The sequence below is a fragment of the Sceloporus undulatus genome, chromosome 4 (assembly GCF_019175285.1).
Source record: "Sceloporus undulatus isolate JIND9_A2432 ecotype Alabama chromosome 4, SceUnd_v1.1, whole genome shotgun sequence".
Lineage (NCBI taxonomy): Eukaryota > Metazoa > Chordata > Lepidosauria > Squamata > Phrynosomatidae > Sceloporus > Sceloporus undulatus.
Window position 1 is genome coordinate 63148085 of NC_056525.1, and position 15961 is coordinate 63164045.

General features: G+C 42.2%; 1 protein-coding gene across 1 annotated transcript in view; it reads right to left on the reverse strand.

Annotated features, from left to right (window-relative positions):
- Positions 1–3823: 3823 nt before the first annotated feature.
- Positions 3824–15961, reverse strand: part of MDFI (MyoD family inhibitor) — a 78080-nt gene continuing 65942 nt past the window's right edge. Inside the window, exons 3-4 of the mRNA XM_042461229.1 lie at positions 7500–7775; positions 3824–5380 (exon numbers count right to left, since the gene is read on the reverse strand). Coding sequence (XP_042317163.1) covers positions 5124–5380; positions 7500–7775 — 533 coding nt within the window. The 3' untranslated portion in view covers positions 3824–5123. The remainder of the gene's footprint in view (positions 5381–7499; positions 7776–15961) is intronic.

Sequence of the window (15961 nt, forward strand, 5' to 3'; positions counted from 1 at the left end):
TTATCTCCAAAGAGGCACTTTATTTCTTAGAGTTGCTGATTAGAAAGGAACACACTAACAATAGCTATCTCACATCCACCAACGACACAAACCCACACTGTACAGTAGAGATCTGGACTTTATATACACTTTTGCCATGCGGCCACTTTGCCCAGCCTCTTGCTGTCAGCATTTCCTGTGCCACCTGAATTATTGTCCTCCTTCCAGAATGACACTGCATATTTACACTGGCAATGCTTTGGTTAACACGCCAGCTATGTTGTCTTTTGTGTCAATGTATCCTAACTTTAGAATTCTGTTTTGTACCATTTCCCTCACATTCTGGTACCTTACACCAATATACTTTGTACGACAGTTTAAATTCTCTGTCTCTGACATGGCAATACAGGACTGTGAATCCTCATGCACTACTGTTGGTTCTGTGCATCTCTCACCTAAATCGTCAAGCAGTTGACATATCCACTGAATCTCCCCTGTCATTTCAGACAATGCTGCAAACTCTGCTTCAGTAGTACTCAATGCTACACAGTTTTGTTTTCTGCTTCTCCAAAACACTGGACTATTTGCATATTTCACCACTAGACCTGTCACTGATTTTTTGTCATTTAATTCAGACGCAAAAGAACTATCAACATAACAATCAAGCTGATCCATGCTTCCCTGAATTACTAACTTTCTGTCCTTGCTCCCTTTCAAATACCTAAGCACATGCTTCAATGCAGTCCAATCTTCAAGTTTAGGACTATTGACCTTTCTACTAAGAATTCCAGCTGTAAAAGAAATGCCAGGCCTTGTGTTATTGGCAATAAACATCAAGCTACCTACCACACTTCTGAACAATTCTGGATTCTCAGACTCCTTTGTTGACTCACAGCTGGCATAACTAGGAGTCATTGGACTTTTGACAACTTTTGCACTTTGCAAACCGCACTTTTTAATCAGCCCTTCAATCTTTTTCTGCTGACTTAGCAAACATCTGCCATCCTCAGTCCATTCCACCTCAATACCAAGGTAATTCCTTAGATTCCCTAAGTCTTTAAGAACAAACTTCTTGGACAATTCCTTTTGCACCAACTGCACTTCATGTTCTGACTTTGCTGAAACACACAAGTCATCCACATAAATTACCAGTGTTACCTATCCCTTGGTGTACACACAAGCATCAGCAATGCTACGTTTGTATCCAAGCTTCACAAGCTCCACGTGAATACACTAATTCTAGCATCTTGCTGGAACACCTTATTCAATTTGTACACCTTCTTATCACTGTCTTTATCAAATCCTTGTGGTTGCTCCATGTATACTTCCTCATCATGACGAGCATTCAAATATGCAGTCTCAAAATCAAAATGCCTTACAATTTCCCCTTGTCTAGCTGCCAAATCTAAGACTTTCAGGCTTTGCTGTTGGAGAAAAAATTCTATCAAAACTCTCAAATCTCTGCTGTGTAAAACCTTTTGCCACCAATCTGGTCTTGTATCTGTAGTTACCATCTGGCATTTCCTTTCTTTTGTAAACCCACTAGCAACCAACAATTTTGTGATCTTTTGGCCTATCGACCACATCAAAAACCTCCTTTTCTACCAATGACAAATTCTGCCCATTGCAGAAAACCACTTTTCCTGTTTCTCCTCTGGATAACTTTGCAAATCCTTGTAACTCTGGCTGATCAGCCACCACTGTACAAGCTCTGGTACTCTGTACCACAAAATGTTCTGGAGGTCTCCTCACTCTCTGTGTCCTCCTAGGTACAATCACCTTTGTCCTCTCTCAACCTCACTCTCTGAACTGGTTTGAACCTCAGTATCAACCACTGGCACTTGCTCAAATTTTGTTGTTGTGATTGGTGAGTGTAGTAAAGGTTGTGTTTGTGTGTGTTGTTGAGATGTACTAGGTGTGCATTCTGGTGAATCTTCTTGTTTTCTCACCCCTCCATTCCTAGTACCTATGTCTTTTTGTCCCAGCCTTAGAAAAACTTCCTGGTTGGCATGCAATCTTTCCCAACCTGAATGCTTTTCAAAATTTGCACTTCTGGGCAAACCTCTCCCAGTTTCCCCAGACGTGTAAAACTGGAATGACCTAACACCCGGTGGTAATAATGTGCAGTCAGAATGCAAAGACGTGTTATTAACTGTAGCACACTGTGCCTTACTGCCCATGTAATACATTTTGTTTCTTTTCTGTGCTTTTGCACAAACCTGGTCACCCATTATAATAACACATTCATCCCCTTTGAAACTTAATGCATACCCGTCAGTAGTTAATGCAGGCACACTAACCAAACAGTTTTGCAATTTGGGAACACACAGCACATTAGCAAAGTCTTTTTCAAAACTTGGAATGAACACAGTCCCCATGTCTTTTACTTCCCTTGGTGCACCATCAGTCAAAGCAACCGAATGCACGTTGAAAGAAGTCTTGTTCCTCAGGAGCTTATATGAATTTACCATATGACCTGAGGCCCCTGAATCCAAAATCCATACTTGACTCTCCTTGTCATCCTGATAGGCTTTATAGTCACTATCCTTTGTCACAGCTGCAACACCCTTCCTGGTCTCAGGATTCTTGGGCTGCTTTCTCCTCGCTGCTGCAAGCTTTCTACAGTCCTTTTTGAGATGGCCTGGCTTGTCACAATAGAAACAGCGTTCATGTGGCCATTCTGTGCTTCACAGTGAGCAAGCAGGCATGGAGAAACTGTGGCTACATCCCACAGCTAGATGCTAAATGATCACAGCAGCACTGAGACCCCAGAACACCACAGTGGATCTCAGTAATGATATCATCAGTTCATGTCTGGCTATGGGGAGATAGCCAGGTGCTCTTCTGATCCTATCTGCTTCCTGAGAAACAGAATGGCTGTGTAGGGTGGATTCATGGGGTGGGTTAATTAGGGATCTTTAGAGCTGCAGAGAGAAGGAGGGAATACCAACTCCTGCAGCAGCACCCCCAAAAGAACATCTGCACATTTAAGGGAAACTTGTGCATGCAGCTGGCTACTGTGTCATGTAACATGGGGGATGAATTTCAAGAAATGTTTCTGTACGGAGCTATCCCATTTTCTCTCATTTCTGTGGCAGCTGCAGTTATGACCACATCAGAATGATGGTGCCTTTTCCCTAGCCATCCTCATATCTTAGGCAGCTAGTTCTTAGAAATTTCAAATATTCCTCTGACATATTTAAGTCGGGGCTGGCAATTATTTGGCCTTCCAGATGTTTTAGCCAACAACGCCAATCAATCCCAGCCAGCATGGCCAGTGATAAAGAATTGTGGAATTTTTAGTCCAGTGATGTGGCAGACCAGATGTTCCTCCTCTTTGCTTCTTGTTTGTCTCTATCATAAACAACAATACTCCATGAATCAATTCTCATGTTATACAGACGGCTTCTAATAGTATGTTAGTTCTTTGGTGTCATGCCCAAGTACAAAATACAGATGAGTGCATTAATTAAATGTAACTAAAATCCATTTTTAAGGCATAAGGTAGATACAAGTTCACACACTCTCTGCCCATATATGGTGGCTAGTAGGCATACATGGTTATTATAGAATTGTATTGGTGGAATGGACCAGTGTAACCTCCTGCTATGCAGGAATAAAGAGCTATAGATACTGCTGAAAGATGCCCATCCATCCTGTTTGAAGACCATCAAAGAAGCAGAATGCCCCCCCTCCCCTGGCAGTCCACTGTCAAAAGGTATCATATTGTCAAAAATATATATATCCAGTGAAATAGCCCTCAAAAATGACTCCCTCACCAGTGTGCAGTAGTTTCAGCCTTCTGGTCAGTGTGCAACAATGAAGATTTTTTTCTGGGTGAGAAATGAAAAATACTTTTATTTACAGTAACAAATAAAAAGACAAAATACAAACCTTTCCCATGCTAAAAGGAAACAGGGGACTCAATATGGCAGGCATATTTTGGTTGGTAGCATTTGTCCCACCTGCTGGCCCTAAGACATGCAACCAAGTGAGAAGGATCACTTGGAATGCTGTCACATCAGTGTCCAATATCTTGCAAAGAGGAGATGCAACTGACTTGTGCCTTTGAGCCAGGCCTAGTGTTTTGCTTCCTCTTCCACGCCTATATGCTGCATCCCCAGCCTTCTAAAAAGCATCTAGAGATCTCTGGCAGGCACCAGAGATGACCAAGAGGCCCTTGAATGAGCGCATTTGGCAGGGGAGAGTGGTGTGTTCTTGGCCTTATAGAACTATCCACTCTCAGCACCAATATCCAAAAGGATGACTAAGAGATGGTGGAAGAAGCGGGGCAGGGATGAAATACAGTTTCTTTGAAAGGATTCACAGAACATGCCAGCTCCCAGCTGCAGACAAATATGAAGGGAAGCCTCCTCAGTACTTTTTCTCACTGTGTCAGGGGCTGCTCTGGGGACCTGGCTTCCTTTCATCATGCCACTGGAAGAACCCAGCTGCAGCTACAGTGTCAGGGATGGGCCCTGAGCAGCTGTGTGAAAACATTCCTTCTTGGCACACTAGGCCAGCTGCCATTCCTTGGAGTGCCAAGATGCTCAGGAGCCAGCCAAGAGCCAGTGAGACTGCCAACTAATTGGCAGCATCACTATACTTAAGGCACTTTCGGCAGCCAGTAACACAACAGAACTAGAAAAACTCCTCCAGGAGCTGGGCAGTGGCAGCTGGATTTGTTGGCCAGTAGGTGGCACAGCTTACTGGCACACTAAACACAGGCAGCATGGCTTGCCTGTGATCTTTGGCTGTGTGAATGCTCTAGCAGATCTTTGCCAAGCAGCTATTCTTTTCCTCCTCTTGGCTCAGGCAGCAGGAACACTGCTATTTCCCAGCTTCCATAAGGAGGAATCTGGTGGGAAGGGGGTGGGGAAGCAAATCCACTACGTGTGCTTCAAGTGTCCTGCAAATCTTTAGTGTCAGTCTGGTAAAAAAAGAACCACTTGTTCCCAAGCAGGATTTTGGTTTCAGTAGAGTCCACACTGAACCCATCTCCTGCTCCAAACTTAGCTTTTATGGATTCTCATCATTTGATAATGGGGAAGATTAATGGCAGGAACCTGGCCAAGGTCTCTTCCCCTGCCCCCAGTTCATAGCCAGAATTCCTATGTTCAGACAACAAGATCTGACTCCCAGTTTCAAGAAGAAAAGCACAAGCCACAGCACTCCATGCAGATTTCCAGGCAGTCAGCTGACTCACAGCATGCATCTATAATGCCACAGTCCATGTCACAGGGCAGGTCACAATCGGCACATTCCCCAGAGCCACAGCAACAGCAGCAGATGCAAGAATCCTCGGAGCTGCAGGAGCCACAAGTGGCACAGTCCAGCATGATGTTGCAGAGGGTCAGGAACTCACAAAAGAGGCAGGAGAGGATACAGTGGACACAGCAATCTGGAAGCAGAAAAAACAGGATAACCAAAAGCAGGCCAAATGTAGGCTGTGTTGGGTGGATGCTGAAATAGTGCAATAGGAGAATAGGAAGGCAAAAAGAAATGGAAGACAATACTGTGCATAGCTGGGGCATGGCAGGGTTTTGCATGAGTGGTGCTTCAATGTTATACTGGCACTGAAAGCATCATTCCAATATCACTAGGCATTTGGGCCAAGGCATCAGAATCCTTTACTTCTGCCCCCCATGGATCACAGTGGCAACTGATGACTCATTAAGCAAGTGAGTGAATAAATGTGAGCAGCTGGAAGGTTGCACTTAATCTCTTCGACAGGTCTAAGGTTGTAAGTCTGGTCGGGCAAGGAAAGTTAATTCCAAAAGTACACTGTACCTTGTCTCTTAGATTTTAAGACTGTGGCAGGGCATGGGTGCATTTTTTTTAATTTAAAAAATTGTATAAATCCATAGTGTGCTTGAACACAGTATTCAAACACATGATGAGACAGCAGGTTAACTTTCATGATGGAAGGGAAAGGGGTCATGTGAAGAAGGGCTACACCCAGCATATATGGAATATCACCTCCTGTTTGAGTTCAGACAACATCCCCTAAACATTTGCTAGTGTTTGTGACTGGTAAGGCAAAATTTCTCTGTAAGAAATTTAATACAACCATTTGCTGCTTTTACAAGGACTATCCAGTAGCTTCACAGTAAAAGAAGTAAGCACACATCTAAAGAGGAAACAATTCCCACTTCTAGTCTAACCATCAAAGAGGCAATGGAAACAACAAAACCAGTACAATGTGTCCACTTTTCCTGTGAACATGATACTTCCCTGCATCTATGAGGTGAAGCACTACAATGGGTTGAGCACAAGTGCCATGCAATCAGTCTATGTAGTGAAAAGAGTAAGCGTATACTTCATAACTTCCTAAAAGAAAGACCTGTAATGAAGGCTAATAGCTGCCATGCTAGCTTAAATTATTAAAACTCTGAAAGAGGCAGAGAAACACAAGTTAAAGAATTGTGTCAGCAAATACATGATTGCTATCAAATTGCTGCAGATACTGAGTTTAGGTCATGCACAGATTATTTAAGAATTTTCTCTATCCCTGATTTCCACCTGCTGTTTGCATTTCTTCCTAATGTATCTCTTTCCCCTTTCTCTGAAGGTGACCCCAGAAACATAGGAAGCTGCCTTATATTTACTCAGATTATTGGTCCATCCATCTCAGTATTGTCAGCTCTGACTGGCTACAGTGGTGCCTCGGGTTACGAAATTAATTCGTTCCGCCATTCCTTTCGTAACCCGAAAATTTCGTAACCCGAAACACTTTTCCGTTAGCACCGGAAAGCCTATAGCTGCACTTTGCAGCATTTGAATTTCGCGCCGAAATGAATTTCGTAACCCGAAAAATATTTCGTAACCCGAAACAGTTTTTGCCAATCCAACTTTTTCGTATCCCGGAAATTTCGTAACCCGATCATTTCGTATCCCGAGGCACCACTGTATTTGGGAATTCAGACAGGATTCTAGCTATGCCTGTAGATCAGGTGTGTTCAGTGTGGTATCCTGGTATATAAACCCATTTCTGACATAGACTAACTCCATGGCTGTAGCTTTGCAGACTTGGGACCACAGTTTTCTATTTGTATGAACTGCTAAGAGACTGGGTGGACTAGAAATCATATCTGCTGATGTAAGAAATCACAAGAACCCTTATCAGGGATAGCCCCACTATTAGGCAGAGTGACACACTTTGAGGCATAGAGGTTCATGCCTTAAGATAGCCTATTCCCCTCAGGTGTAGTGAAGGACATGACCCCTTCACCAGTGTTGATGGAAGATTTAGCTGCCAATCTGGTCAGGTTTTGTATGAGAGGGAGAGGAGCCACCTTGTCTGCTTCAGGCAGCAAAACAATCTTGGACCAGGCTAGCCTGCTCTAGGTAGTGAGGGCCCTAAAAGATGGCATATACTGAAAGAGTAACTGGGGGCATCAATGTCTCTGCTACCACATGGTGGTCCTTTGTCCCACTCTCTCTCCCTTTCCTGTGATGCCTGGAAGAGTGAAGAAACTCAAAATGTTAACTCCAAAATATTGAGGAAAGGGGAGAGATACCTTCCTGTGCTTCAGTAGGAATCTGAGAGGATGCAGATTTGGAGCTGCCTTTGCTCTTTTTGCTGATCTGACTGTTGATGGAGTGATGAGACTGTAGCTTTCGATGTGGCTTCTGGGAGCCTGAGAGTGACCTGAGTTCAGAACACAAGACACCATTTCCAGCCTCGCCGTTAGAATTGCTGAGCTCATCTGACACGCGTCCAGCACCATTCTGCAGCAGAGGGATAAAAGTCGAAGCTGGAGGGATCTGAACAGTAACCCGGCCCTGGGGCTGGCCTGTTGGCAACAGAGAAAAACAGATTTGAACACAGGATTTCCTTTATATTTACTTCCTTTGAGAACTTTATTTGGATTAACAATAAATTGTCCCTCTACATTCCCTCTCCTGCTATTTTCTTTCATTTATATAAAAATAAGAAGCAAATGAAAAACATATATCTGGTACATTCAGAACATTAACAATATGTCCCTCACACAGACAAACAATGTTGCCTGGGCCTACTCCAGCTAGCTAAGCTCCTAAAAGACAGCATATATTAAAGCAGTAACTAGAGACATCCATGTTTCTGCTATTACATGATGGTTCTTTTTATTGTCATTGTCATTGTTTCCTCTCTCCTTTGATGACTAAAAGAAAAAAATAATCAATTAATATTCATTAAAAAAAATCCATAGACAAATATCAAAACTTCAAGAGGCAGCAAGTCTCCATTAAGAGCCCCACAGGAGACATTCAAAAGTCTTTGAGTTTTTTGCAGTTGGTATTAAAAGGAATCCATGGTATGTGTTAATAGGGAAAAGATTCCACAACTTGGGTGCTATCACTGAAAAGGCCATCTCCCTGGAGGCGACACTTGAACAAGGACCTGCAACCATGATCTTAAAGTCTGGATAGGTTAATATGGGAGTGTTACATGGTCGTAGGCTAGTTAGGATTTTAACTTGGTCCAAAACAGACTTGAAGCCAGTGTACTTGACAAAGTGCTGGCATAATACAGTATGGTCAAATTTCCAAGTCCACACTAAGAGCTCTGCCACGCGTAGGCGGGATACAGACCACCCTTTTGGGGCGGCCTGCACCCGCCCCTTTCCCTGACGAATCGGGGCCTCAGCTGCCACAGTGGCAGCCCCGGAGGCCCCGATCTGCCGCTTTTCCAGGCCTCGGGGAAGCGGCAACAGGCGTGGACACCCGGAGAGCGGCGAGGAGACAGAGATAGGGGCCACTTGGCCCCTTTCTCTTCAGTACTGCTGGTGCAGCCGTGTAAAGGCCATGCCAGTGATACGCAGCACAAAAGGAGCTCCGTTTTGGAGCTCCTTTCGGCGCCACTGAAAGGGTGCCACAAGCGCCCTTCAGCGGCGCTAGGACGTAACAGCCGCTCTGCGCCATTTGGATGTGATGCGGCTGTTACGTCAAAATGGTGGCGCCTGTGTGTACAGGGCACTGCCATTTTGATGCCCCCATCATGTGCTAGGGGTGAGGCCGGTATGGACACTGTGTCCTCGGCCAACCCCTAGCATGTGATGGGGGCGCCGCATACACCGGTATGTACAGCGCCTATGTTAGATTAAAAGAATTTCTGGACTGTTTTCAATGGCAACTGCATGCATAATGCATTACAACAATTTAAAGTGGTAATTTACCCAGGCATTGTTTATTGTAGTCAGGATACCTATGTTCAGTACATCTGCCAGGTCAGCAACATTGTTCCTGAGATTTCAAGGCCCAAATATGAAAGGTAAGTGCAGGTCCCTGTGATGTCATGGGGTGAGGGAGGCACCATGAAGGAGGGGAAGAGTGCAAGAATTGACCAATCCAATTCAAACCTTTGTTTATAGATTAGAACCACTTAGGGGACAGTAACTCAGCAGTCCTTCTCTCCAATTTCTTGTTGAAATTCTGACCGACTTCAAAGTCAGTGACAGAATGTCCTAAGAAGCTACAATGTTCTCCCAACTCCTTTTGAATAACATGCATAGTAACCCAAGTTGCACAGCAGACTGTGATTTCTGAAATACAGGATATTGTAATGACATGTGAACAATGATTAATGACTATAAAGATGACAAGCACATCATGCACTGGCAACAATATTGTGTTTTCATGGAAGTGTGGTCCAAATGGCTCATTTAAATCTCTTAACAGCAATGGGCCTTTAAAATGAATTAATTGGAAATAAAAACTAATAGTATAAAACTACAGAAATCTGAAATAAAACTACAGTCTGCCCTTCTTATCTGTAAGGGATCCCTTCTGGACCCCCCATGGATAAGGAAAAATGTGAGACCAGTTGTCCTTAATGGCGGAAATGACATGCACATGGCTGCTAATGTAGCCAAATGCATGCATGTCCATTGAAAGCAATGGAGCTTAACCTTCACAAATGTTTAAATCCACAGATAGCAAATCGTAGATATTGAGAGCCCACTATATTGTTATTGTTAACTGCCATCACGTCAACTTCAGTTTACAGTAACTCTATCTGTGAGAGACCTCCAAGTCACCCTATCATCAACAGCCATGTTCAAGTCTTGCAGACTCAGGGCCGTGGCTTCCTTGATTGAGTTTATCCATCTGGAATGCGGTCTTCCTCTTTTCCTAAAGCCTTCTACCTTATTGTTTTTTTCTAAGGACTCATGTCTTCCCATGATATGTCCAAACTGTGACAGTATCAGTTTAGTCATTTAATCTTCTAGAGAGAGTTCAGGTTTGATTTGCTCTAGCACCCATTTATTTGTCTTTTTAGCAGCCCATGGTGTATGTAGAACTGTACCAAGATGGTTAAAAGAAACTCAAAAGGCTAGACTGAAAAGATGCATAGTAACACCTTCTCAAAAACTGCAAGTGTAGCTGCCACCTAACATTCTTAAGGAAGAACATTCCATAGCTGGAGAGTGGTGCAGAAGAAGGCCCTTCATACAAGTTCAGCAAATGGGCCCTGAAATGGTCATGTCCTCAAAAGGGCTTCCTCTACAGAACTTAATAACCAGACAGGTTTATAACAAGTTAGGCAGTCACAGACACTAATTAGCATAGGATTTTAAAGGTTAAAAATCAGAAAATAAATAACAACTAGGGCAGGTCTTTCAGAGTTGGAGTAGCATCATCTTGATACCGTGTGCCACCCCTATTTACTTTGAAGTAATTCCACTTTACTCCAATATAAAACTCTAATAACACTTGCAGTTAAAACAGGAAGGATGACTACATGACTCTCCAGATATTGTTGGATTGAAGTTCTCATCACCCCCAGCATTAGCTATGCTGGCTGGGGCTGATGAAAGTTTTTGCCCAACACAAATTCCCCACCACTGATATAAAATGACTGTGTTGAGACTTGCAGCAGAAAACAAATACTGAAACCAGCCTAGATGGTAAGGGCCATCTGGGACAAATTTGCTTAAATAATGCAGACACTGTGGCTTCCTAAAATTATGGATTCTACGAGCAGAGAGATGGCGTAGCAATGGGAAGCCCTCTAAGCCTTGTGACAGCAAACTTTAACATGGAACACTTTGAAAAGCAAGTCCTGGAAACAGCACCGAAAAAGCCTACAACTTGGTTCCAATGTGTGGATGATACTTTCACTATTTGGAGCCATGGAGAAGAAGATCTGTAGACTGGGTCAGCCAGAAAAATCAGCAGTAGCAGAACATGCCACAAACCATACTGGGCATAAAATACTGTTTAAAAGCACTGAAATTCTGGACCATGCCAACAACTACCATGTCAGGATGCAGTTGAAATCCACAAACACCTAGACAATTTACGAAAGAAGAAACGCTTAAAGTAAACAAAGTCTGGTTACCAGTCCTGAGAAACACCAAAATCAAGACCCAGCACATGCAAATGAATACCACCCAGAGTCAGAGGAGTTTCCCAGCAGACAATGGATCATTAATCAAATGGACACTCATAGGCCTTGCCATTCATAGAATCATAGAGTTGGAAGAGACCGCACGGGCCGTCCAGTCCAACCCCCTGCCATGCAGGAAATCCAATCAAAGCATCCCCAATAGATGGCCATCTAGCCTCTGTTTAAAGACCTCCAAGGAAGGAGACCCCACTACACTCCAAGGGAGTGTGTTCCACTGTCGAACAGCCCTTACTGTCAGGAAGTTCTTCCTAATGTTGAGGTGGAATCTCTTTTCCTGTAGCTTGCATCCATTGTTCCGGGTCCTGTTCTCTGGAGCAGCAGAAAACAAGCTTGCTCCCTCCTCAATAACAGGTCAACATAGAGATCTGGACCATGCCAACAACTACCATGTCAGGATGCACAGGGAAGCCACAAACACCTGGACAATTTCAACAGGAAAGAGGAAACTATTAAAGTAAACAAGGTTTGGCTATCAGTCCTGAGGAATAGCAAGATGAAGACTCAACAGATGCAAATGAGAAATCTCTCAGGGTCAGGACTTTCCCAGCAGACAATGAGCACTAATCAAGCAGACACTAATCCTCTTTTGCAGACCCTCCCACCCTGAGGCCTGCCATTAGCAACAGAACATACACATGCAAATCACTCCTGCCTTCACATACACCTGCAAATCACTCCTGCCTTCCCAGGTCACACAGTATATATATCCCCAACTCCTTTCCAAGCAAACATTCTCTGAAGATGCCAGCCACAGATGCTGGCGAAACGTCAGGAAGAAACTCTTATAGAATATGGCCACATAGCCACAAAAAACAATGGATGCCGGCCATGAAAGCCTTCGACTTCATGCTTCCTAAAATTGTTTTTTCATTCTTTCTTGATGGTAATGGTGGAGAGAGTAGAATTTCTTGGTGTTAATGGCAGGGAGGGTGTGTGTGAAGTTTTGGGAAGTGTCTGTTTCCATTTTATGCAGCTGTATTCCTTTCTCAGGGCATAGCTAGAAAAACCTCTGTTAGTGCTGGCCTGCTATACCATTCCCATTCCAATCATCAACCACAAAGCCTGCAAAAATAAAAGAACAATTGTGATTGCAGAACTCAACATAGTTCTTTTTGCTTCAACAGACGTTCTGTAGCATGTATCGAAGGGGGAGGTATGTGAATGAAAATGCCTGCATTACCTGGCCACATATACAGCATTGTCAGATTGCAAGCATATAGGCCAGGCCATTGAAAAGGAAGAAAATAAGCAAATACATTCAGGTAAAGCAGCACTCTATTAATTTTTGGATCAATATGCTAACTGCCTTTTTACAAACACTTAGAATGGTATGCTCTTGTTGCAAGTATAACATCACAAGAAATAAACTTAAAAGAGGGATAGGGGAAGTGACACAAAGTGAGAAGCATTTGCCTAAAAGGTACCATTAAGTGGGTGGCAAATTTGAAGTCCTTTGTTTTAGAACTAAATCCAGCATTTTGAATCACAGTTCTAAATATGACATGACTGTAGGTTGTATTTTTAGCTTTTTCACACACTGCTTCAGTGTATACTTCCTCTGCAATCCACATGAGGTTCATGAATGAGAGATTCATGGGAGATTCTGGGAGATGTTATCAAAACGTTTAAAAAAATATTCCCAGTCTCTGCAGCAGAGTTGCACTTTGTAATCCTAGGGGCTGCCATGTTCCTCCACAGTGTCTGAACACTGTTGCATCAGGATGGGGGTGGGTAAGGATCACAGTTAGAAATGAGGAAAATAAAAAGAAGCCCAGTAAAACTTGTCAAGTTTCATTACTAATTCATATATTTTCCAGACCTTTTAAAGTTTTCTCGATTATTATTAAACAGGTTGAATTTTTTTAGTTGATTCATTGTTGTTTAATAGGTCAAATGTAAATAAATACATCATTGTGCTGTTGCAGCTTTGTACAAACAACTTTGTTCTTTTAATGGAATTAATTATTTTTTAAAAAAAAACTTTTGTGTTAATGATTTTTTAGGTATACTCTGAATTCTTTATAAGCTGTCTTGGGTCTCGTGCCAGGAGAAAGATGGGATGGATGAATGGATGAATAAATGTACATATTAGAAACACTTTAGTAAAATATGCCTATTTGAAATGCTGAAAGATATGATTTTGCCACATATTAAATAGCAGATATGTTATTGCAAAGGCCATTCTTCCTATTCTTATTTTGCATCTCATTTTAACATAAGAACAAATGTGCTTAATTTGTAGTTACCGAAATTATATCAAAATTTCTCCACCCAGTTAGAATGGGACCTCATAGTAATCTACCCACACCTCAAACTATTACATACCTTTAATATATAACTACTTAAACCGTAATCTTTTTTAATGTTTAATAACAATGTAGAATGTAGAATAACGTATTAGATAGGTATACAGCAAGCCCACATTTGTTGCCTCTACACATAACAGAAAGCCATAACAGGACAGTTTTTCAAACCCAATGGGACATGGCTTCCCAAATATATGTATCTGTGTTAAAATACATGCACAAAAGCATTTTTCATACATGGTATGTGCACACTGAACATGGTCCTCCTCCAGTGCACATGGAGTTACAGAAGAAGGAAAAGATGAAATCCACTCAAAATTCCACTCCACCCCATTTTAGCAAAACCCCTCTTGGCCTTCTAATGTGGTCAACTCTCCCTGTAATTTGTGCACTGCAGAAATTATAATCATGTATACAAAATGTATGAAATGTTCCTAAAATTGCTCAGGACAGTACAAATTGCCATTTGGAATTTCCAGATTCATGAAGACAATAAACTAAATTGTTTTGACTAAGAAAGATATTTTGGGGAACCTAAGTACAAATTACTGTACATGTGAACCTCTTTCACATAGTTTCTTGTGTGCAGCTTCTAAACGGATGAAGTCTAGACCAGGATAGCGATAACTAAAAGGATGCAATTGGGCACTATACAAACAAACAACCCCCACCCAATTTAGGATTTGTTTCTCTTTCTCTCTGCTAGACTTTACATTTCTTTCCTTCCTCTGATCTGTAAACAAGCAGTGATTCAGCAAAAAGGCTTGAGAGCAGAAGGCATCTTGAGCCAATCTGGGGAACAGAAGCTACATTCTCTCTGGGGTGTCTGCTGGACAGGCTCCGGGATTTTGGGGTTGAACAGGGCCAAACTGAGTCATACTGAAGGCATCATGCACAGCCTTCAGACACAGGATGTTTCTTGTCTTCTGCTGCTGATGGGCCAAGCAATGCACAGTAGGTGGCAAAAAGGCAAGCTTGGTTTCTCTAGTTTGTATAGCCTACCAAACAGCGCTAAGGTTACACAAAGTTCTATTTTGACTTACAAAAGAGAAATGAAATGAAACTATAGGCATTGGGAAATGTATTAGCTGCAATTTCCTTGAGCTGAGTGTAGGGAAGAGGGTGCAATGACTTGGTTTTGGAGACATATGCCTGTACATCTGTACATCCAAACTGAACTAAACTACCCCTTCCTACCATTCTCCCTTACACCTGCCAAAAAGGAGATCAATGCTATCTGTTCATGCTGAGCATCAGTTTAGTGGTGGTGGTATAAGTGGACAACCTTCTATGTCAACATGTTATTGCCAGAAGAAATCCTTGTGTTTTCACATCCTATTGCTCCAGAAGGACAGGACTCTCAGTCAGGATCCACATTATTAGAATTGCAAGGCATACCCAGTCATCTACCTTCATAATGTATTCCACTGCTTGGAAAGCATGTATAAGAACTTTAAGAGAAGAACACCAGGCACTGCATAAGATAACCGATTCCATAAAAGCATATAGGGGAGCATCATAAGCTGAGTACTTCTTCCTCCAACGATGTTACACTTAATACACTTTGTATTGTTTGATTTCCTTCGTCAAGGAGAGCTAGGCCTGGTTATTACTTGAAGGAAGACCACCAATGATCTTCAGGTAGGCCTAGGAAAGAATCCTGTCTGAAATCCTGAAGAATTGCTGCCAATCAAAGTTGAAAATAAGAGCTAATTGAACCAGTGGTCTGACTCTGTATGTGGCCAACTGCTATGTTCCAAATACAATAGCATTCTCATGTACACACATGCACACACAAAAATTCACAGCCTGATACTCAAAATAAGTGAAACTTCTCTACATATTTTTTATTTTACTTTGTAGTGAGCTACAGCTAATGGTGTTCAGTCAAGAGCTCATAAAATAAGTATGGTGCTGTTAAGATTTTGCTTAAAAGGTGGAACAATGAAGTCCAGATTTTTTTGTATGTATTACTCTTCTGCTAGGGATCTCATGTTCACCTGTGGGAAGCCATTAATCATTCATATTCATTATTATTATTATTATTAACCTTTATTTATAAAGCGCTGTAAGTTTACACAGCGCTGTACATAAATTTTTTTTTTATTCATGAAACAGTTTCTATCATTGCTATTTCTTATTTATTTCAGAGATTTCTGTTTCAGTTTTTAGCTGACGCTCATGTGGCTGTGCATAAAATAGCCATACAAGAATACATTCAAACTGCAATATAAGTCAACCTAACATAATAAAAGCGTGGACCAACTAGAGCACCCGCTCA